This window comes from Anopheles aquasalis, chromosome 2 (assembly GCF_943734665.1).
Source record: "Anopheles aquasalis chromosome 2, idAnoAquaMG_Q_19, whole genome shotgun sequence".
NCBI classification, from domain to species: domain Eukaryota; kingdom Metazoa; phylum Arthropoda; class Insecta; order Diptera; family Culicidae; genus Anopheles; species Anopheles aquasalis.
The window spans coordinates 11,337,501-11,357,500 of NC_064877.1; the positions used below are offsets into that span (position 1 = coordinate 11,337,501).

At 52.8% G+C, this 20,000-nt stretch overlaps 9 protein-coding genes across 10 annotated transcripts in view; 6 read left to right on the forward strand and 3 right to left on the reverse strand.

Moving 5' to 3' along the window:
- Positions 1 to 535, forward strand: part of LOC126571490 (1-phosphatidylinositol 4,5-bisphosphate phosphodiesterase) — a 35,452-nt gene extending 34,917 nt beyond the window's left edge. For both annotated transcript variants that reach the window (XM_050230032.1, XM_050230031.1), the window contains exon 11: positions 1 to 535. This exon is cut by the window's left edge and continues 444 nt beyond it. The gene's annotated coding sequence lies outside the window, so the exon portion shown is untranslated.
- Positions 536 to 3,222: 2,687 nt separating this feature from the next.
- LOC126571493 (39S ribosomal protein L33, mitochondrial) lies at positions 3,223 to 3,745 on the reverse strand. Its single transcript, XM_050230035.1, has 3 exons — positions 3,605 to 3,745; positions 3,436 to 3,539; positions 3,223 to 3,359 (listed from the first exon to the last, which is right to left on the reverse strand). Exons 1-3 carry the CDS (start codon positions 3,643 to 3,645, stop codon positions 3,307 to 3,309), a joined length of 198 nt encoding a protein of 65 aa, XP_050085992.1. The 5' UTR covers positions 3,646 to 3,745; the 3' UTR covers positions 3,223 to 3,306.
- A 41-nt stretch (positions 3,746 to 3,786) lies between these two features.
- LOC126571492 (bifunctional lysine-specific demethylase and histidyl-hydroxylase NO66) lies at positions 3,787 to 6,947 on the forward strand. The gene is made up of 2 exons (XM_050230034.1): positions 3,787 to 4,447; positions 4,513 to 6,947. Exons 1-2 carry the CDS (start codon positions 4,196 to 4,198, stop codon positions 6,715 to 6,717), a joined length of 2,457 nt encoding a protein of 818 aa, XP_050085991.1. The 5' UTR covers positions 3,787 to 4,195; the 3' UTR covers positions 6,718 to 6,947.
- A 400-nt stretch (positions 6,948 to 7,347) lies between these two features.
- Positions 7,348 to 10,358, forward strand: LOC126571491 (uncharacterized). The gene is made up of 2 exons (XM_050230033.1): positions 7,348 to 8,312; positions 8,407 to 10,358. The coding sequence occupies exons 1-2, from the start codon at positions 7,454 to 7,456 to the stop codon at positions 10,218 to 10,220; spliced, it is 2,673 nt and encodes an 890-aa protein (XP_050085990.1). The 5' UTR covers positions 7,348 to 7,453; the 3' UTR covers positions 10,221 to 10,358.
- A 1,382-nt stretch (positions 10,359 to 11,740) lies between these two features.
- Positions 11,741 to 14,231, forward strand: LOC126572412 (uncharacterized). The gene is made up of 3 exons (XM_050231692.1): positions 11,741 to 12,599; positions 12,688 to 14,130; positions 14,206 to 14,231. The coding sequence occupies exons 1-3, from the start codon at positions 11,756 to 11,758 to the stop codon at positions 14,229 to 14,231; spliced, it is 2,313 nt and encodes a 770-aa protein (XP_050087649.1). The 5' UTR covers positions 11,741 to 11,755.
- Positions 14,232 to 14,259: 28 nt separating this feature from the next.
- LOC126569318 (signal recognition particle subunit SRP72) lies at positions 14,260 to 16,767 on the reverse strand. Its single transcript, XM_050226313.1, has 3 exons — positions 16,568 to 16,767; positions 14,622 to 16,473; positions 14,260 to 14,548 (listed from the first exon to the last, which is right to left on the reverse strand). Exons 1-3 carry the CDS (start codon positions 16,674 to 16,676, stop codon positions 14,398 to 14,400), a joined length of 2,112 nt encoding a protein of 703 aa, XP_050082270.1. The 5' UTR covers positions 16,677 to 16,767; the 3' UTR covers positions 14,260 to 14,397.
- Positions 16,768 to 16,825: 58 nt separating this feature from the next.
- Positions 16,826 to 17,442, forward strand: LOC126569325 (uncharacterized). Its single transcript, XM_050226321.1, has one exon. It carries the CDS (start codon positions 16,917 to 16,919, stop codon positions 17,418 to 17,420), a length of 504 nt encoding a protein of 167 aa, XP_050082278.1. The 5' UTR covers positions 16,826 to 16,916; the 3' UTR covers positions 17,421 to 17,442.
- Positions 17,443 to 17,601: 159 nt separating this feature from the next.
- On the forward strand, positions 17,602 to 19,141 carry LOC126569323 (phospholipid phosphatase 5). Its single transcript, XM_050226319.1, has 3 exons — positions 17,602 to 17,935; positions 18,010 to 18,395; positions 18,475 to 19,141. Exons 1-3 carry the CDS (start codon positions 17,628 to 17,630, stop codon positions 19,041 to 19,043), a joined length of 1,263 nt encoding a protein of 420 aa, XP_050082276.1. The 5' UTR covers positions 17,602 to 17,627; the 3' UTR covers positions 19,044 to 19,141.
- LOC126569324 (acylpyruvase FAHD1, mitochondrial) overlaps positions 19,078 to 20,000 on the reverse strand; it is a 1,304-nt gene continuing 381 nt past the window's right edge. Inside the window, exon 2 of the mRNA XM_050226320.1 lies at positions 19,078 to 19,755. Coding sequence (XP_050082277.1) covers positions 19,152 to 19,755 — 604 coding nt within the window. The 3' untranslated portion in view covers positions 19,078 to 19,151. The remainder of the gene's footprint in view (positions 19,756 to 20,000) is intronic.

Below are 20,000 nucleotides of genomic sequence, written 5' to 3' on the forward strand. Positions count from 1 at the left end.
GGGTTGAGCCGAACCGTCAATGCGTAATGCAGAGTGATCCAAGGAGGAAATCATTTACAAGCAGACCCGTGTAGTCATAGAAACATAATTAGCGAAGCACGCAGAAAGTGAAAGGGAAAGAAAAGCAAAGGGGGAGGAAGGAAATCAAAGAAGCAGATAGCAGTAATCAGAAACAGAACGTCCGTCGAAACTGTGTGTACGCGCCCGGGAACAAATTCAAAGAGCCCTAGAGGCAGATTAGATAAGCAGGAAAGGAAAAACAACTGAAATGGATACAAATATGCCACCGCTCGACGAAGGCAAAGTTTGAATGTTTTATCAGTTTTAAAGTGAGCTTTTAGGTTGTTCCGTTTGACTTACAATGTCAGGCTTTAGTTGGTCGTCGTTTGTTGAATTTGCATTATTTTTATTATTATGTTTTGTTACCGTTTTCTGTCCAGTGGCCGTTGATTCATTTAATGAACCATGTCAATTGGAGCGTACGCGTAGTAGCGTCATCTATTTATAAAATACCCAGAGTACGGTTTATGGACCAGAGTCTCAACCGGTGTTGTGTAGCCTTTAGTTGCCTTACGTTATCGGTAGTTTTAGTTTCCCCCACGTCGTTAAACGTCGCTGAACATACTTACAAGGACAGCAAATAATCTCCCAAAGTCAAATCAATAATGGCGAATGTGATGGTCCAAACAGTATAACCCAACAAGCGAAGAACGAGTAACAACTACTAGTAGTAAATAGAGATCCCGTAGCGACGGGAGATGATAGTATGAGATGAGAGCGAAGAAGAAAGGTAAAATGCATGTGAGTAAACAAAAATCAAAGAAAATGGGTGCATTCAATGGGAGCAGATGATTTTAGTCATTCGAATTCACCCAGCGAACGGTAGGAATTGCAATCAAAAATGAAAAATTCACACCACACCAAGCGTAGAACAACATTCAACAAACAAGCACACACCTACCCACAATGTCACGCAATGTGCCGCAGGATTAATTATGATTCCGAACTATTTTATTATGCGCACGTTACCCGTCACCGCTACTACTCCTCCCTAGCGATCCCGTGATCCGCGCGTGTGAGGATCATCTCACGGACAGCAAACCAGTAAAAATGTAGTCTAATTAGTTACACCCCGAAACCGAAGGAAGCGGGAAGGAATGCAAACAATCGTAAATGTTAACGTAAATTGGGATCCAAATAAATGAATTCAAAGAACTGCTGTGTTCCGCCGTGCATAGTGGTCACATCAATGCTGCCCCTCAAATCTGAAGCTGAAAATTGCAACAGGAAAATGTTAGATCGAATAGCAGGGCAGGGCAGGGCAGGGCAGGCAAGCAGCCAGGCAGATGTAGGCGGATGTGGGTTGGGGGATGATGATGGATATGTTGCATGGTTTTTGGTGGATTTTGTGTTTCTCCATTTTCCATCCATTTTCGCGTACATATCCATAGTCGCAAAAAGGGTTACTAGCGATCGCCGAACGATCATACTATGCTGCTTGCCCGTACATAGAGCACCATCCTGTCCACACACACAATCACACACATACAGAGCACACACACTCGTGAACTAGGATAGTGCGAGTAGTAGTTGTGTTTGTATGTTTAAACTCGAAGCAGTAGCAGCACCGCACCGAAGCGTGATGAAGTAGTGACTGGACGCTGTGCGAATGAGAGTCATACTAGTGCCTATCAACGAGTCAACGACTTTTGTTCCTTGCCGGGAATAGAAACCGGCCTAAGGGATCGATCTTGTCTTCTCGACCTTCCCGTCTCCTCCTGCGTCTCTCAACCGGTTCATCAATAAAACAAGAGCCGAAGATCGCGAGGAAGACGAGCTTTGTGAGCTGAGGATACCAACCTGAGGTGTCCAACGACATTGCACAGCCCTACAGACATACCACGCGCTGTGTACACTACTCCTCAATACACTTAGCATCGGACTTAGATCGCACTGATTTATTATTATTTAGGCTTGAACCAACCAGAGAAAGAGATATAATGGAAAGGGGAAGGAGCGAAGGAAATGGTGAACTCAAGAGATTTATGTAGAATGAGGCAAATCTTTAAAAAACCCCCCCCCCCCCCCTTCTCCTCCAGTTCTAGCAGCTACTCTTGAGGAAGAAGAGCGTATCTGAAGGTTATATTAAGCTCGGTTTTCCATCCTTCCTTCCCTGTCTCAATACAACGCAACATCAAACAATAACACTATCTAGTCGTTACGTTTAAGGCAACATGTTATTATGTATCGTAAGTGGAACGGAAGGCCGAAAGAGAAATGAACAAACAATTATCAAAATGGATCAAAATCATATTAAGTCAAATGCGCCCCGTAGCGTGCAGCAAGAGTACCGGGTGCCAAGATCACACATAACAATAGGCACTCCGCCCGTACACACCAGAAACCTCCAAAGCCTCTTAAGACGTGAAACAAACTAAGTAAAAATGACGCTCTAAATGGAATGGAGAAAAAGTACCGATCATTTGGACCGAAGACGCATTTTTGGAGCCCTGCGCACGCGTGATTTTCGATCATCGGGACATCCGGATACGGATTCAAAAGTGCGCCACCCTAGGATCCCGTTTTAGTCATAATGTTATAAATGTTTTATCTAGTTCGTTACATTACTTTCAACATCACCTTCACATACATAAACACGATCGGTACACACGTACTCCAGAGTACATGCACAGCAATACAATCAGTTCATTTTTCGTTCTTTCGATCTGAACGTTCTGGCGTTGGAGAGACCGTATGGAAATCGCCCAAATAGAACCGAAAAAGGAACCAGCATCCCTTCGAACCGTATATCCTTTGGATCAAGAACACACTGAGAGTTTAGCATGAACTGCAAAACAATAGCGTAATTGTAATCAGTTAAAAGAAAAAATATAAGAAAATTATCTTTGAAAACACTCTGGATGTTGGTTGAAATTCTTTCATTGCCTACTTTGCGTCTTCGACTTCGTCTTCTTTCTGGTGACTTCCGGGTGGACAGAACGGTCGTGCGGTGTCCAGATGGAGATGGAGAGCGGCTTATCGACATTTTTTCCGAAAGAATTTGCCTGGTAAACTAGAGGATGTTGGTGCTCCATCGGAACTGCTTCACGGCTCATCGAGTGTAGCACCAGATAAGTTAACTCGGGGACTGCAACGCTGCAAGGACGTTCTGCTTTTCTCGGTCAACTGATTTAGCCATTGGCCATCGCAATCAAGGCATCGTTTATGTTTTGTCATCTACGCGACATCGACAACTTGTGTCGGTACTATTTTATTTACATTTTCTTCACCTTTCCGATATCAGGTTCAGTTAAGGCTGCGCACTCGTTTCCGCTCCCGGTATAGCGACGTTTTTTGGACTAAAAGTAGAACGAACGAAATATGCGCCGTAAGGACCCCCGTGGGCGGCTCGCTGCATCGATGGTGTATACTTACTGTAGGGATCGAAACGCAACATTTCCAGCTTGTCCGCCAGCCGCTCCCGGATAGCCGTAAACTGATGCCCACTGACCGCGCTCTCCATTAGCACGAGAATGTTTCTGAAATCCGAAGATGGGCAACTTTTAGCTGCGAAACCCGTGACCTACACTACAACACCACCTACTTGCTCTTCGCCTTCTTCAGCAGAATGTTTGTAAGAAACATGGTGCAGCGTTCCGATGGCCGTTCTCCGGCAAGATTACGTCGTCGACAAGGATGTTCCGCTGCGGCTCCCGGGATTTGTTTACGTAAAATCCCATCTGTCAACCGCTGGACCGTTTTTGACGTTTCAGGAAACTCACGCGCGACACTCACACGCATGGAGGCTCGCCTCCCGAGAAAAAATGTGCGTTTTTTTGTGCAATTTTCCACGAACCTAGCAGCAAGCCTTGCTTCGGTAGCCTACTCTGTGCCCTACGATCCAGCAGCCATCACCTTTATCATCCATTAGCGGCCCACATAGTGCACCGGAAGTTGCGGAAAATCGCGTACGGCTTTCCCGGCAATTCAGCGTTTCGTGGTGCGGTGGTCACTCACACCCCGACCTATCGCGGGGCCACGGGAACGTCACAACAACGTCGCCCTTCCCGCTCTACGCCAACACGCGACGACGTTTTCTTGGTAAATAGTTGGAGGAACTAGTCGAAAAGCGTGTGTTCCGGTCAACTTTCTTCGGCGTCACGATAAGAGGTTCCTTCCCTCGTTCGCTGCAGTGATGGCGACGATGGATACGAGGTCCCCGCTCGTTCTTATCGAGACACCGCTGGTCATCCCCGGGGTAACAACGGCAGCAACATCCGAAACGCCTACCAACAAGAAAGCCACCGCGAAGCGCAAGAAATCGACCGCGTCTCCCGCGCTAACACCGGTGGTTGCTGCGATCAGCACCGAGAGCCAACAGCAGCAACGTTCGTCAACGCCGACCGCGAAAGCCAAAACCGCGCCAACCACCAGCACCACCCCGGAGGTATGCGAGAACCGTCTTCCTTTCGAACCGGTTACCTTTTCACCGTTTCCCTGTTTTGCTTTTAGGTGGTGAATGGAGATGGTGAGCGATTAGCGACTTCACTTTCGCCTGATGCACCGGCGCCAAAGAAGCAGAAGAAAAAGCATCCTTCCGAGGGAGGGCACTCCGAAACGGGTGCCAAGAGTAGCAAGAAAAAACCGGCCAAACAGATGCGCTTTCACATCAAACTGTATCCGCCCAAACCACCCACGATGGCGGCCAGTACCACAGCTACCACGGCGAAGAAGAAAAAGGCCAAATCAGCGATGGCCAGTGCCAAACAGAGTGCCAGTGCCGGTGCCGGTGCAGTAATGCCAGCCGCTGATAGCTCGTCAGCTACGACAACAGCCCCAACAATCACAGCCAGCACTAGCAGCACCACGCCATCCACACCGGTTCCCGGTACACCGCAAACCGGCAAGAAACCAGCCAAACGAAATCGCTCAAAGGCCAACAAGAAGATGCCGGCACCGATGGTGTCACCGATGGGCACAGCGACGATGACCGTTGGCGAGAAAAATGGTACAGGAGAAGGGGGGGATATCGTGAATCGATTCATGTTGCCACCATCGACCAGCTTCACACCGTGGAAGCATCTGCAGATCAAACAGGAACCAAAGATCGCGAAAGACTCCGATTCCGATGCTGGACCGAGTGGCAGTGCAAGCGGACCTAAGCAACGCATTCACTATGCCTCGGTGGTAGGGGGTGCTGGTAGTGGTGGAGGTGGTGTAGTACCGGCGGAACTGGATAGTGTCACGATCGGACGGCAAACGTTCGCCTGGCTGATCGGGCCGATGGGTGTGGAAGAGTTTGTGGCGGCCTACTGGGAGCGGAAGCCGTTGCTAGTGCAACGTAACGATCACCACTATTACGCCGGTCTCCTGTCACGTGTCATGATCGATGAGATGTTGCGCACGAACAACATCGAGTACACGAAGAACATCGACATCACGTCGTACGTTGGCGGTCACCGGGAAACGCACAATCCCGAGGGTCGTGTGCTGCCACCGGAGATGTGGCATTACTATGGTGAAGGGTGCAGCGTGCGCATGCTGAACCCACAGACCTATCTACGCACGATCTACGAGCTGAACGTGAAGCTGCAGGAATACTTCCACTGTATGACCGGTGCCAACTTCTACCTGACACCACCGAACAGTCAAGGGTTTGCGCCGCACTACGACGATATCGAAGCGTTTGTGCTGCAGATCGAGGGCCGGAAGCGCTGGCGACTGTATCCGCCTCGCCGGCGCCAGGAGGTGCTGGCCCGGGTTTCTTCGGAGAACATCGCGGAGCATGAGCTCGGTTCGCCGATCGTCGACGTAGTGCTGGAGGCGGGTGATCTGCTGTACTTTCCGCGTGGTTGCATCCACCAGGCGGCCACCGTACCGGGGGCACACTCGCTGCACGTGACGCTCAGCGTGTACCAGCGGAACAGCTGGGCGGATCTGTTCGAGCAGATGCTACCGATAGCGCTGGCCACGGCGGCCGAGGAGGACCAACAGTTCCGTGCCGGGTTGCCGTTCGATCTGCATCAACACTTTGGCATCGTGCACTCGGACGAGGTGAGCAGCGAGCGGCGCCGCCTGACCGTGCGGCTGCGCGCCATGTTCGATCGGCTGTTCTCGGATGCGGCGATCGATGCAGCAGTCGACCAGCTTGCCAAACGGTTCCAGCACGATGCGCTGCCACCGATGGTCGATTTTACCGAGTGGGACGATACGGTGTACGGGCGGGGTAACTACGAGTTCCGACCGGACGGTACCGTCGAGTGTGCGCGACCGATCGAGGAAACGTCTTCGGTGCGATTGCTGCGCCGCAACATTCTGCGGCTGGTGAGCGAAGAGGACAAGCTGCGGATCTACTATCACACGGACAATTCGCGCGAGTACCACCAGTACGAGGCCAACTTCCTCGAGCTCGATTCCGAGACGGCACTGGGTGTGGAGCTGCTGATCAAGATGTACCCCCGGTACATCCCGGTTAGCAGCCTACCCGTCGACGATCGGCTCGAGTTCATCCGCAGCCTCTGGGAGAAGGGTCTGATCGTGTGCCGGCGGCCACCATCGTTGCCATCACCATCGCTACCGGCCACGACACTGGATGATAAGAAGTCACCGGGCACCGGTGCTACCGTCGGAGACGAGAACGATGACGCTGCTGCTGCTGCCGGGGTGGTTGGCACCATGGCAACTAGTGCCATTCCAGCCGATTCCACCTCACCCTAGGATGTCCGGATTGCTATCGACTTTCCTTACCCCGGCTTAGCCATTCGATGTCACCCTCCCTCGAGGATGTGCCGGTTACGGAACCTACCTTAGTCATGTACGCGGAATCGTGCAAGCATTTGTGAACCATTTTCTTCCTTTTCTCATCCTCCATTCTTTTTTGTGTGTGTCCACGTGGAATCGTCCTTCCCCTTTCCTGAAATAATGAATATTGATTCATCCAAAATCGATTTGTTTTCGTGAATTTGTATTTTGTTTTTTACTTTTCTAAAAATGATTGGCATCGAAACGAGCGAAACGAGTGCGAAAATCGCGAAATCCACCGAGCGACGCACACTCGCGGCGTTAATCCAGATGCGCAGCATAACACACATACCAATGCCACTTCTGGTACTCGATGCTGCTGCTGCCGTTGCGGGTGAGGACAGTGTTTCACCTGATTTTAGCGGATCCGCACCGTAAATTTCGTATCCGTCCTTAGCAACGTAAGATTTCATCGTTCCGTGTGACGTCATCGTTGTTTAGCCGAGGGTTGCTAGGGCTGCTGTGTGTTGTCGATAAAGCCACCCACTCCCTCACCTGCAAACGGCCGTCCTATCGGCTTGTGTGTTACGCTGCCTGCGCGGCAGTTCCGGATCTGTGAAAACGATAAGCAGTAATTCTAAGAAAGTGATAAGCAATCCCCTTGTACCCGGTTGTAACGAGAGTCGCGAAAGGCTCTCGGCAGGCTTTCTAAATGGCAACGGAAGCACCGAAAGGGGTTCCCGCCCTGCTCACTCAAATGCTGCAGCGCCTACTGGATCGTGATGTTGTGCTGGACGCGAAGGAACGTTCGGAACGTGCGAACCGCTTCTTCCCGGCCCGCAACGGCACGGAAGTGACCAACCTGCTGGGCCTCATCTTCGACTGGCAACCGCTCGAGGATGCCACCGCAGACAATATCCACCAAAAGCTGCTGTTCCGCGAGGCCGACTGCAAGAAGCACCTGCAACCGGTGGTGGCCCGTATGCGCTCGTTCCACTTCAACTGTCTACCGATGATGATGGCAACGGAGAAGGCCGGTGCCCAGCTTACGTGGATGGTGCGAGTTTGGTTGAGTGATGAGCAGCGGATCGACTACATCGATATGTTCCTGCGACGGTACGAATCGTTCGAGGAGTTTTTGAATTCCAACAAACTGCCTGCGTGCCGACTGTTCTATCCACGGCAGGGAACGGTGCAGTACGACGCCGAGCAGGAACTACTGGTCGACTGTCGCACAATCCAACCGGATTCGCAGGTGTGGCGAAATCTTGCCACGATTTCTTCGCTCGGTGCCGTAGCGCTTACCCTGACTCCGCTAGCACCGGTCACTCTCGCTGTTGCGGCCGCTGGCATGACTATCCCGTCGCTCGGATTCGCCATCAACGATCTCGTGGATAGTGTGAAGCACGAGAAGACATCGATCGTGGTTCAGCGTGCGACACTGCTGACCGTTAATGTGATGTCGTTCGCCCAGGTTGGTCTTGTCGCGGGCTGCAAGGTAGCCAGACTGCGTGGCCTACTAACACCCGAGAAACTCAAGATCCTGGAAACGGCCGAAAAGGTCGTCACAAGTAAGTCCTACTCCCGTTGCCGTGCCATGCCATGGTCCACGTCACGAAACAGATTCTCTTTACCCCTTTCTTCCCGCCATTTTCCACCACACAGATATCAACAAGTTCGTGGCACCGACGGCAGCAGCCACCTGTATGCTGCTAGTATCGCGGAGCGATTGGGATCGGCTAAGCACCCAGGAGCAGCTGCTGCTGGCGGCGAACCTGTGCCTGGCATTCCGCGAGCTAGTAAGCCTCGCCACAGCGCAGCGCCTGATGCGGCTGTGCAATCGCCAAGGGTTGGTACGATTCTTCCAAACCACCTGCGCGAACCTGAAACCTGGTTACGATCGGCTGTGCTCCCTGATCGAACCGTTCGTGGAACCCATGATGCGTTTCATGATGGACTCTCTGAAGCAAAACATTTCGTTTACCATGGACGACGACTTTGCGACGATCACGATCTTCGGCCACACACTGCCCGTGCCTAAACTGTTCAGCCTCGACGAATCGCTGCTGTTCGAGCTGCTCAAACAGCTACGCGTTGGATATATGGCCACGCAGCAGACGGTCAAATTGACGAAAAAGGCTCTTGCCACCGAGAACCTGCTGAGCAGCCCGGGCTTGTCGCTGGACATGATAAACATGGTCATCGAATTGTGCAGCATGGTACGCTTACTGCCGGACGCAGCAGTAAAGCTGGCAGAGTCGATAAGGATCGGCAAGGGGCACAAGCTCACGAAGGAAACTCTGCTGGCATGGTGGAATGCGCCATCCCACGACCGGATCGCCCTACTGCGGGCTCTCGTTGCAATGGACCGCGATCAAACGGAACAGCTGAACGAGCTGCGGTCGAGTGGACGACTGAAGGATGAGGAGTTGTTCCGTTGGTTGGCGGAATCGAAGGTTTATATTCCGTACCTCCTTGAAGCCCTCCTGGATGTGGCCAAACGTATGCCAAAGTTGGCGATCATGTTCGATGACAAGCAGCGCATCGTCATTGACGAGTTGCTGGCGATCACGGCTACCGAGTACAATACGGTGTCCACCGAGAATCGTGATGTGCTACTGAACGATCGCCGGTTCTTACAGCTGTGTCGTGATGCATCTACCGACCAATCCCAACGACGGTTTGAACTTGGACAACAAGCCTGGATGCGGACGTGTTGCCAGCGGAGTCCGCAATTTGAAACAATCGATCAAATGAGCAGTCTGGTGGGGAATGGTCGGCTACCACTCACCTTACCCCAGGCATTGGACTACGCACTGGACAGCAAGGCAACCGTTGCCAAGGTGTACTACGGAACACTGTTCGCCTGCCAGGTGCTCAACTGGACCGGTACGGCAGCCGTGACCGGTGACGAGCAACTGGCCACGTTTCGAGCACGATTCGCCGAGCTGGTCGTACAAGTCGAGTCCAAGTATCGGATGGTCGGCTTTAAGTGTCTGCGGATTACGGAGCCGACATCCGACGGAGGGGGCGTAAGCCTATCTGACGAGGAGGTGATTGCGCTGGCGCGTACGATGCTCTCCTGTCCGGACGAAATTCCAGTAAAATCCTTTCGGAAGCAGGCCCCCATTGTACCGTTTGGTCCGGCGGAGCGAGCTGCCCTGTGGTTACACTTCGTTCCAGCCCTTCGCCATCCTGACGGTCGGCAGCAAATCCTGACCACTATCACTGATCTGCTGGCTAATGGCGAGGCTGAGCTGATGGTCGATGAAAAGAATGGCACGGTACGCCGTGACACGGATGGTGCTTACATGGTTGTGTTTTACCGTGGCGCAGCGAAAGTTATTCTCGAGCTGATCCCCAACGGTCACGGTAATATGCTCGGCTCGATCTATCTTTGCAGCTTGAAGGCAACGGCCGTCAAGTGGACTACAAAATCTACACCGCCCGCGCATCAGGCGACAGAGCAGAACAATTAGGATGCTGCAGCTGCGGCTGCTTGAACTGTATTGGTAACATTTGCTGAACGACTAGATAACGCATATTTTAAGGTTTGAAGGTTTGATGAACAAAAAAAGTGATAATTTCGAAATAAAACAATTAAATCAGTTACTTAATTGAACTTGTGGCGCATCATTATCGCTTTGTAATCGCTACCGGAAACAAACAGATAACAAGTTGCAGTCTGCGTAATCAGTTTACCTTGGTGGGTGATAAAACCGGATGGTGGCGTTTGTTGCACTGTGTTGTTGTTCTACTGTTCGATAGAAACATCTTGCATTCGGCGTCTAATTCCGAGCACCTGTATGGTTTTGATTTCACGGAAGAACCAAGCAAATTAGTTAGATTTAACCCTTCAAATAGATAATATGGTCATCGATAAAATTTCTAATTAAAAACCAAGCTGTAGATTATGTAAATGGCAACGAGTTGTAACGTTAAGTTGCAATGTCCCCTCTTTCCAGTAAAGTCCAGTGTACCATTATCTAGAAAATAAGGGAAGCAAAGTTCATGTCGATAGTCTGTACACAGAGCATCAAGTCTTGGGCGACATTTTATCAGCTGGGTATGGTCATCGTGTACGGTGGTCGCAGAGGAGGGTTGAAGCCGCAAAAAACAGATAAATTCATCCTCAACCTTACTACACCCTTTGACTAAAAAACCTGCATCACTCGTCGTCCTCCCATAGGTCAGTCAATATTTGGAATCAATCAAAATTTTGCCTTTTTGTAGTAGTTTGCAGTAGTACAATACTGTGGTTTCCATAGTTACATAGGAAACTAGCAAAAAACATTTTACTTGGTCGTCCTCCGCAATTCTCATGACATGTGCAGGTCCTTAGAAGTCGCGCAAGTTTGACAAAGAAGACTAGCCTAATAATAGTGTTTCAAAAGATAACTCTTGAACAAAGAAAGCGCCATTAAAAACAATCAAATGCAAATGAGTCAAAAACTGTAGGCATGCTGACAGGAAGTCGTCCAGACCAGTCTTTGAGATACGAAAAACTGGAACGTAGCGGCCGAGATGGTTCGCAAAATCATACCCTTACATGTCTGCCTACGCATATTATTAGATATCTTCCCCTGACCATTCCTTGCTCAAGCAACAAGTTCTGGCTCAATTCATTGGACTGCAGACTGGGTCTGTTCCTTCTCCTGTCCGAGCAATCGAACCGGGGATTCCGTGGGGTTCCCCTTTTTAACTTTTACTTTCTACTCCATTCTTTTGCGGAGGCTAGCTGAAGACACGCACACCACAGCCACAGAATAGACGATCGCATTGATTAACGGTCCGTCGTCGTCGTCGTCTTGAGGTCGAAAACATAAAAGACACAGTGAGATGAGTCATGATCGCGTCGATCGTCGTTCTCTGCAACTCGGGGGGCGATGCTGCACGACCACAAGCGCTCCACATGATAACCGGTCATGGTTGGGTGGCGAAAGCTAATTTTGCAAACGCGCGCTATCTTCTGCACGACAGTTTCGTTGTGGACCCGGGAGCTGCCGGACGGGAAATGGCCTCGGAGCGGATTGCGGTGCAGATGGACGAGTTCCTCCACCGCCATCTCGAACTACGCCGTTCGCTGAAGGCCAAGCTTGCGAACCAGTTTTTTGTGGCCACTAGTGATACGCAGGCGGCCAATATGCTCGGTTTTATGCTGGGCTGTGAGCCGCTTGAAACGGCCCAACTAGAGTGCTGCGAAACGGAACCATTGTTCGACCCGGATCTCTTTAAGCGATACCTACTCCCGATCGTGAAGCGTATGCCGAGCCGTGAATTTTGCTTCCTTCCGCTGGTGCTGGAACATAAGGAGCACCCGGCAACACCGGAGCTGAGCCTGCTGATACGGGTACGGTGTGCCCGGCCACACCACGCCAAGTTCTGTTACCTCGATCTGGCCCGACGGCGCTACGCCGGTTACCCTGAGTTCGTGCGTTCCAACCGGTTCCCACCCTGCACGCTCTGGTGTCCCCGGAATGGTTTGATATCGTACGATGCCAGCGGCCGGATACGGGTTAGTGGCTGGAAGGTAAAGAAACGCCGTGGTGAACTGTGGAAAACGTTATCCGTCGTTGGTAACATTGGCGCGGTCGTGTTGATGGCGTTTGCATCGGACTTTGCGCCGCTACTGGTGCTGGTTACGCTACCGATGACCGGCTTTTCGATCGTGGATCTAGTCGATGGCATCCGGCACGAGCGAAATGCGGTGATCGCATTCCGCGCTACCGCCGTAGCCACCAATCTGATCACTTTCGCTAGTGTCGGGCTGACCGTGGCCTGCCAATCGGCACGTTTGCGCCAACTACTAACGGTCGATCAATTGAAACTGCTACAATCGGCTGAGTCGTTCTTGCAGGGTAAGTGAAGGGAACTGAGATCAAGAAGACGATCGCTTAATGACCCCACTTTCTATTTCTCTCTCTCTCACACTCTCCCTCGGATCAGTGGCCAACACCAGCATGATGGCCACGTATGCACTGGTTTCCATCGTCGGCAGCGTGTCAGGGTTCGCCAACCTGAGCAAACTCGAGTGGCTACTGCTAGCGGCCAACCTATGCCTGGCGCACAGGAAATGCCTCACGCTGGAGGGCGCCAAGGATCTCATCGCAAAGCTGGAACTGCGCGGGATCGCAACGTTCTTCCTCACGACCTGCCGGAACATCAAGCTCAAGTACCGGGAGCTAATGGCGGCAATCGAACCGTATCTGGACACCGTCCTTCCCTTCGTTCTCGACGTTCTCATGCAAGGCATCGAGTTTAGCGTGACGGACGATTTCACCGAAATCACAATCTTCGGCTACCGGTTCCAGTTCCGGACGCTGCTGAACGTGGATCCAAAGCTGCTGAAATCGTTATTTGCACAGTTGGCGGAACGGGCGGGTGAAATGGTGGAATCCGTTGGCAAGTGTTTGCAGGTGGCCCACTCGAACCCACTGCTCGGTGATGCGCCAACACTGCTGGAACTGTTACAGGCCATACTGGAGCTCGGTGGACGGTTGAAAGCGCTTAAGGAAAGTGCGGACCTTCTAATCAACGCCATCCGGTTCGGTCGCGGGCTTGAGTTTACGCGCGAAACTTTGTTGGCATGGTGGCATGCGCCATCGCATGACCGGATCGCCCTGCTGCGGGCTCTCGTTGCACTGGAGCGCGAACAAACGGAACAGCTGAACGAGCTGCGGTCGAGTGGACGACTGAAGGATGAGGATTTGTTCCGCTGGCTCGTAGGGTCCGTAAACGCTATCGAGGGTCATGGCGAGGCGCACGAATGTTACACGCTTCTGCTCCACTTTCTGCTCGATGTGGCCCAACGGATACCATCGTCATCGGCGATCGTGTTCGATGACGAGCAGCACATTATCGTTGATGAGTTGCTAGCGATCACAGTGACCGAGTACAATGCAGTGTCCACCGGGTATCGTGATGTGCTACTGAACGATCGCCGGTTCTTACAGCTGTGTCGTGATAGCTCCGTCGCTGGTACCAATCTGCTGAAGCGCGCCCAACAGTCCTGGTTGCGCACGTGTTCCCAGGAGCATCCACAGTTTGAAACGATCGGTTTGCTGGTGGACCTGCTCGGTTCGGATGTACCTCGTCTACCAATGCCCTCATCGCGTGCCCTCGACATCGCACTGGACGTGGCCGGATACACTGTTGGGACGGTGTACTATGGCATCCTATTCGCTAGCCACGTTTTGCGCTCAGAGGGAAGCAGCAGCACTAGCGACACAGTGGAAGCCCGGTTCCGTCATCTGCTAAGTGTGGCCGAGAATCATCGATCGGCGACTGCAGATCCAACGCACCATCGTGGAGAGCCCACGAGCGCAGAGGACGAAGAATTGGTTGCACTGCTGGATCGACTGAATACCGATGCCGATACTGACGATAATTGTGCGTGGCATTGGCACGATGCCGATGCTCGGGCACAGATTGGACCACACGATCGAGAGACGTTCCTCTTTGCAGATCTACGGGAAGAAGATTGGCGTTAGGTTAGTCCAGGAATGTCGATTCCATCGATTGCCGTTAAATGCCGAACGCATCCGTTTATTAGTTTATCGAAAGATCTCATCCGGAGTACCCGGAACCGGTGTTCTAGAGAAGGACCTCTAGCCGTAGCCCAGAATAATATAATAATGTTATGGGGATTGCCCCCGTTTAGTGTTTTCCCTTCTTCTTCTTGTGCTGACTCTTGCGTGGTAGCTGGCGAGTGGCAGCGGCCGCCGTTGCCATCTGCTCTTGCTGCGATACACCGGTCGAGGGGGTAGCCGGGGATTGTTTCGTCTGGTTGTACGCCTTGCTCATGTCGCTGTAAAGGAAGGAAAGGAAGAAAAGGTCAATTCAAGCTGTTGCACTTGATTTGGGGTCGATGCTTGGCTTACAATTGATCCGCCTGCCCGGATGCCGTTCCTTGGCTGCCCTTGATGATCTCCTTGACGCGACGATCGCGCTTCTTCCGGTAACCGGTACGCTCGTAGCGTGGTAACCACCGTTCCGGATCGGGCTGCGCGTCCGGATCGTAGTTCTTCGGCAGTTTGCCCTTGCGCTTCTTGCGCTTCTGGCTGCGGGCGGCGGCGGCGGCGGCCGTCTGTTGTTGTTCAGCGCCCGGTGTTCCGGCACCAGGTGACTGATCACCGCCACGGCCCGATCCTCCTGCACCGCCGCTACCAGGTTGCTTACGGCGAACGGCCTTTGCAATCATCATCCAGTTGGTGGCCTCGAGTGCATCGATCTCGGACACGGTCGTTAGTGTGTCGAGTGCCGGCAGCTTGCGGCTGGCCTGTTGTGCTCGCTTCTGATCGAACTGCGCGTAAGCGATCACCAGCTGGGCCAGCAGCTTCACATCATTCGGATGCGTGCGCAGTAGCTCCTCGAGACTCTTGGCAGCCGTTTCCGGTTCACCACCGCGCAGATGGAAGCTAGCCGCTTGACGCCACATGTCACTCAGATCGGTATCACTGATACTGCCGCCCTTCTGTCGCTTATACCAATCGACCGCACTCTTCAGTATCTCCGATGCGGCCTGCTTGTTGTCCTGACCGAGGTGCAGCGTCACGAGGGCCGACACGACACCGGGACGGTACCGGGCTTCACCGAGTGATTCGAGTGTTTCGATCGCCGCCTTCCGATTGCCCGCCACCAGCTGCAACTGAACGATCGCGAACCGTACCTGCAGCAGCTCGATCGTACGATCACGTGGTAATCGTTGCGCGTACTGCTCAAGTGACTCGATTGCCTCGCGATACTTCTTATCCCTCGCCAGCTGGGCAACGCGGACAAGCTGTGCCTGGAACTCGAGATCCGGATGGGCGTCAGCTAGCCGTGCAGCTAGCAGAGCACACTCCGTCGGTTGACTGGCAAAGTATGCCAGCAGACAGTTGTTGAAGGCAATCGTCTTCCGCTGACGGCTAGTAAGCTTCTGCTCCGCCTGCTCCGATGTCGCCACTTTCATTTTCTTCTTCGAATCAAACACATTCTGATCGCGATTGATCACGACCAGATTGTTGCTCACGACCGCCGTCAGCGCTGCATCGTTCGTCTTGTGACGCAGCGCATCGGCATACAGGGCCGATGCTTCCTTTACGCGGCCCTGCATCTGCAGACAGTACGCCAGCTGCACCTTGATGATTGTAATCTCATCGATAATGTCCTCCTCGGTTGCACCATCTTCCTCCAGTGATTCGCGGCACATTTTCTCGCTCGAGCGTAGCTTACGCTCGGCTTCACCGTACTGCTGCCGACCGGCTAGGGCGCAAGCCGCATTGTACACCAGCTCGTACGTATCTTCCGGCAGATTAGCTACACTGTGGGCGGTTTCACTCGTGGCGTCACCGACGATGGCAAGGTTCGCCGCAACCGCACTCATGTTCGTGCGCCGCTCATCATCGTAATCATCGTGCGTGTTCTTGATAATCGAACGGTACAGCTCGAAACACTCATCGAACCGCTCGAGCCGATACAGCACCTGGGCCAACAGTTCCTGCAGGTCGGGCGATAGCGATGAGCCCCACTCCGACAGTTTGCCGGTCGATCCGGTCGATTGTTGGATCGTGCGCAGTGCCTGCTCGGCCCGGTTCAGACGATATTCGGCGTACGCCTTCTCGAAGATCGTATCGGGGATGGCGCTACCGTGGCGCTCCAGAAAGCGGAGCACCTCCTCGAACTTGCTCCGCTGGATCAAACAGACGAGCTTGCACTTGGCCGCCTTCCATTCCGATGCGTCGTGCGTTAGGACTGGAAACAGGAGTCACGGATAGTGTACAATTAGAAAACGAAAAAGGGCCATGGTTCGGAAAAACCCGGAGAGGAGGGGGGAAAGCGATCTTACTCTTGTTGGCCGTCTTCAGGGCCTTATCGTACTCGGACGCGCCGCAGTATTTGTTGAGCTCGGTGTAGAGCTGCCGTATTGTGGCCTCCTTGCTTTCACCCTTCGACATCTTGGTTGCCGTGAAAATTAATTTTTTCTTTCCTTTACCGACTGCGTGGAACTCGGAAAACACGCGAAACCGTTTCTGACAGTCCGATGTCGACTTGGCAACGCACCCACACACTCTCACAGACACACGGGTGCAGTTGTCAACATCACATGACACTGACATGACAGTCACCGCGATTGTTTTCTCGCGGAAAAGGATCAAAGCAAGCTCGGGAAAAAGGACTTTGCGACGAAAGGCACCATGGAGCAGCAGGAGGCAGGGGATTTGTGCCTGTTGATGGACAAGCTGTTGATCAAATCGTTGGAGCTGATGGAACGGGATCTGGAGTTAAGTGTGGAGATCGATCGGCTTACCACCGACGGCAAGGTGGACCTGGCGCACACCCGCTTCACGAAGGGCCCAACGGCGGTCAGTTCCGTGCAGCTACCGACCGAAGACTACAAACCGTTCCGGGCGCTCCACACCGTCGTCGAGCAGCTGCAGGACGTCGAAGGAGAGCTGCCGATTCCACAGCTCTCCCTGGAAAAGCACCCGATCGAACCGGAAGAGGACCGAATCGATCCGGCCGCCTGGTTCGGTATTCTGCGGCCACCGACGCTGAACAGTGCTCGGGATAAGTTTGCCCGCTCACTCGAATCCATCGTCGAGCGGGCTAATGTACGCATCACCCTAGCCAACTATTTAAACGTGTTCGCGAAGCTCAATAAACGCAAGGCCGAAGCAATGCAGGAGCCGCAGGAGTAGGCCATGAATGTTCGTTTACAAACGCTTCTTCTTCTTCTGCTTTCCCTGGGTTCCCATGCTTCGCGTTCTTATGGGGCCGAAGGGCGCGCGCGTGTCCTCTCCCCCTCCACTCTTTCTCTCTATCAGCTGATTCGCGGATGATGCAAAACGTGACGCACGCAGCCACCTGCCAGCACATCTGGTGTACTCTTTTACTCTCACACTGGAATGCCTCGTGGCCTAGCTGTCTCGCTTCCAGTGGGGTCCGTCAGCCGAGAGATCGGACCATACACTACACATCACCTCGATGGCGAGCGAATCGTGTCCTCCACTACTGGCGTTTTGCGTACTGTAAGGATAAGTGCAAGGACACATCACAAACAGAGGAACGGTATGACGGCGGTAGGTAAACCGATGGCCCCAAGCTTTACCGCTTCGGGAGCCGGAACCGTATCGAAAAAGTGGAACACGGCGTCTCCGGACCTCAACCTAACGCTCGAGACCGTCGTGCGGATTGCCCTGACCTGCATCTACATGTAAGTATAAGACGGAGCCTGCACGTTACCGTTCTGCCCCTTAACCCACGGTTCCATTGTTCCCATTTCCTTAGTGGTCTCGAGTTCAAGTCACCGTTCGTGCGCAAAGTACAACCGGAAGAGCTGTGGCTGTATCGGAATCCGCGCACCGAAAGCTACGTCCCGCTCACGATGCTCTGGCCCGTGGTGCTCGGTGTTCCGGGACTGGTCTTTACCCTGTTCTACCTGCAAACGCGTGACCGGCAGGATCTGCGGTGTACGGTGTTGGCATTCACGCTGGGCCTCGGTCTGAATGGGGTGATAACGAACACGATCAAGCTGGCGGTTGGACGGCCAAGGCCCGATTTTTTCTGGCGCTGCTTTCCGGACGGTGTGGTAAATGAGGCCCTTCACTGTACCGGCACCGATCTTCGGGCACTGGCCGATGGACGCAAAAGTTTCCCCTCGGGACACTCGTCCTGTAAGTGTACTATACGGTGGCAATGCTAAGGTTCTGTTCAGCCACTAATGGCCATCTGTATCTTGTTTTCCCGTTGCAGTTGCTTTCGTTGGACTCGGCTTCCTTACCTGGTATCTAATCGGTAAGCTGCACCTCATGAACGAGCGTGGCCGTGGCCGATCGGTGCGGGTTATTGCGGCCGGCTTACCGTCCTTCGTTGCGCTGCTGATTGCAATCAGTCGGACCTGTGATTATCATCATCACTGGCAGGATGTAACGGTTGGTTCACTCATCGGAGTAGTTCTCTCGTACATCTGCTATCGGCAGTATTATCCTGCGTTCACGGAACGCAACTGCCATCTGCCGTATCTGTGGCAATCGATGGTGGCAGTCTCGCCGCAGCAACTCTCACCGTCCCACACAAGCCCACACCATCGATCGTTGGCGGTGATGAAACGAGCAAACCAGCAGCACGCATCATCGACCGCAACCGGTAACACCCATGACTCACCGATGAGGACACTATTGCTGTCCAATCAGTCGCATGATTCGGCGTTACAACGTAACGGTGATGGTGTTGGCGAAGAATCGGACAGTGAAACGCAGAGGCTACTCTCGTCGGGTGGTGCTTCGGTACCTCCCGACCAGAAAGAGGCTAAATGGATTTAACTTCCCGTTTCCCCTCCTAACTGAATTTACCGAATTAGCATTAAGAAACAGTGTCTGTATTCCTGTTTTTTTTTAAATACAAAACGATACACAACCAAGGAGAGGTGATCAGCATTCATTTTCCACCGTGCAACGCATTCGTACGAGATCCGTACCGAGCCCACACTCGATGACATCACCGGCGTGGACGGGCCCTGCACCGGCCGGTGTACCGGTCAGCAGTAGATCGTTCTCCTCGAGCGTCATGAAGCGTGAGGTGTATGAGATGAGGTCCGCAATCGGGAAGATGAGCTCGGCGGTCGTATCATCCTGTTTGCGGACCCCATTCACATCACACCAGACACGCACATCGTTTGGATCGGGTAGCTCATCGCGGCTGATAAATCGACTGACGGGTGTTGAGGTGTCGAAACCTTTTCCCAAACACCACGGTAATCCTTTGGGCCGGGCGTTTAGTATAAAGTCCATGCCGGTCATATCGAGTGCCAGACAGTATCCGCTGACGTAGGTCAACGCCTGGTCCGGGCTAACGTTCGCGGCACGCCGTCCAATGATGACACCGAGTTCGGCTTCGAAGTTGATCCTGCCACCAAACACACGTGGCACCCGGATGGTTGGCGAGGGCGATTCGGCATCGAGCAGCGTGGAAGTCGGTTTGAAAAAGATGACCGGTGCGTCCGGTTTCGGGGAGTTGGTGAGAAGCAGAATCTCCCTGAGGGAAACGGGCAAGCGAGAAGTAGTGAGAATCGTTTAATCAGCATTTTTGCAGTTATATATGTATCCTGGCAATGCGAGAGCTATCTTATCAGCTGAGAGCTGCTTAGAGCCCAGTCTCAGACAATCCAATCAACACTCTACGCCATGGTGCAACAGTGAAGCTGGGGCTGCGATAGTTCAGTAACTATAGTATGGATTTTTCTAAACTCTGTTATTGCGAAGCATTAATTAAAGAAATTT

Excerpts from the sequence above, each read along its gene's own strand:
- LOC126571493 (XM_050230035.1), bottom strand. The coding sequence starts at position 3,645 with ATGTTTCTTACAAACATTCTGCTGAAGAAGGCGAAGAGCAA. Across the intron at positions 3,540-3,604 it reads CTGAAGAAGGCGAAGAGCAA|AAACATTCTCGTGCTAATGG; the intron begins GTAGGTGGTGTT and ends TTCGGATTTCAG. Across the intron at positions 3,360-3,435 it reads GTTGCGTTTCGATCCCTACA|TCCAAAAAACGTCGCTATAC; the intron begins GTAAGTATACAC and ends TTCTACTTTTAG.
- LOC126571492 (XM_050230034.1), top strand. The coding sequence starts at position 4,196 with ATGGCGACGATGGATACGAGGTCCCCGCTCGTTCTTATCGAGACACCG. Across the intron at positions 4,448-4,512 it reads CCACCAGCACCACCCCGGAG|GTGGTGAATGGAGATGGTGA; the intron begins GTATGCGAGAAC and ends TTTTGCTTTTAG.
- LOC126571491 (XM_050230033.1), top strand. The coding sequence starts at position 7,454 with ATGGCAACGGAAGCACCGAAAGGGGTTCCCGCCCTGCTCACTCAAATG. Across the intron at positions 8,313-8,406 it reads GGCCGAAAAGGTCGTCACAA|ATATCAACAAGTTCGTGGCA; the intron begins GTAAGTCCTACT and ends TCCACCACACAG.
- LOC126572412 (XM_050231692.1), top strand. The coding sequence starts at position 11,756 with ATGGCCTCGGAGCGGATTGCGGTGCAGATGGACGAGTTCCTCCACCGC. Across the intron at positions 12,600-12,687 it reads GGCTGAGTCGTTCTTGCAGG|TGGCCAACACCAGCATGATG; the intron begins GTAAGTGAAGGG and ends CCCTCGGATCAG. Across the intron at positions 14,131-14,205 it reads TGCCGATACTGACGATAATT|ATCTACGGGAAGAAGATTGG; the intron begins GTGCGTGGCATT and ends TCCTCTTTGCAG.
- LOC126569318 (XM_050226313.1), bottom strand. The coding sequence starts at position 16,676 with ATGTCGAAGGGTGAAAGCAAGGAGGCCACAATACGGCAGCTCTACACC. Across the intron at positions 16,474-16,567 it reads CCTGAAGACGGCCAACAAGA|TCCTAACGCACGACGCATCG; the intron begins GTAAGATCGCTT and ends TCCTGTTTCCAG. Across the intron at positions 14,549-14,621 it reads TCCGGGCAGGCGGATCAATT|CGACATGAGCAAGGCGTACA; the intron begins GTAAGCCAAGCA and ends CTTCCTTTACAG.
- LOC126569325 (XM_050226321.1), top strand. The coding sequence starts at position 16,917 with ATGGAGCAGCAGGAGGCAGGGGATTTGTGCCTGTTGATGGACAAGCTG.
- LOC126569323 (XM_050226319.1), top strand. The coding sequence starts at position 17,628 with ATGCCTCGTGGCCTAGCTGTCTCGCTTCCAGTGGGGTCCGTCAGCCGA. Across the intron at positions 17,936-18,009 it reads GCCCTGACCTGCATCTACAT|TGGTCTCGAGTTCAAGTCAC; the intron begins GTAAGTATAAGA and ends CCATTTCCTTAG. Across the intron at positions 18,396-18,474 it reads CCCCTCGGGACACTCGTCCT|TTGCTTTCGTTGGACTCGGC; the intron begins GTAAGTGTACTA and ends TTCCCGTTGCAG.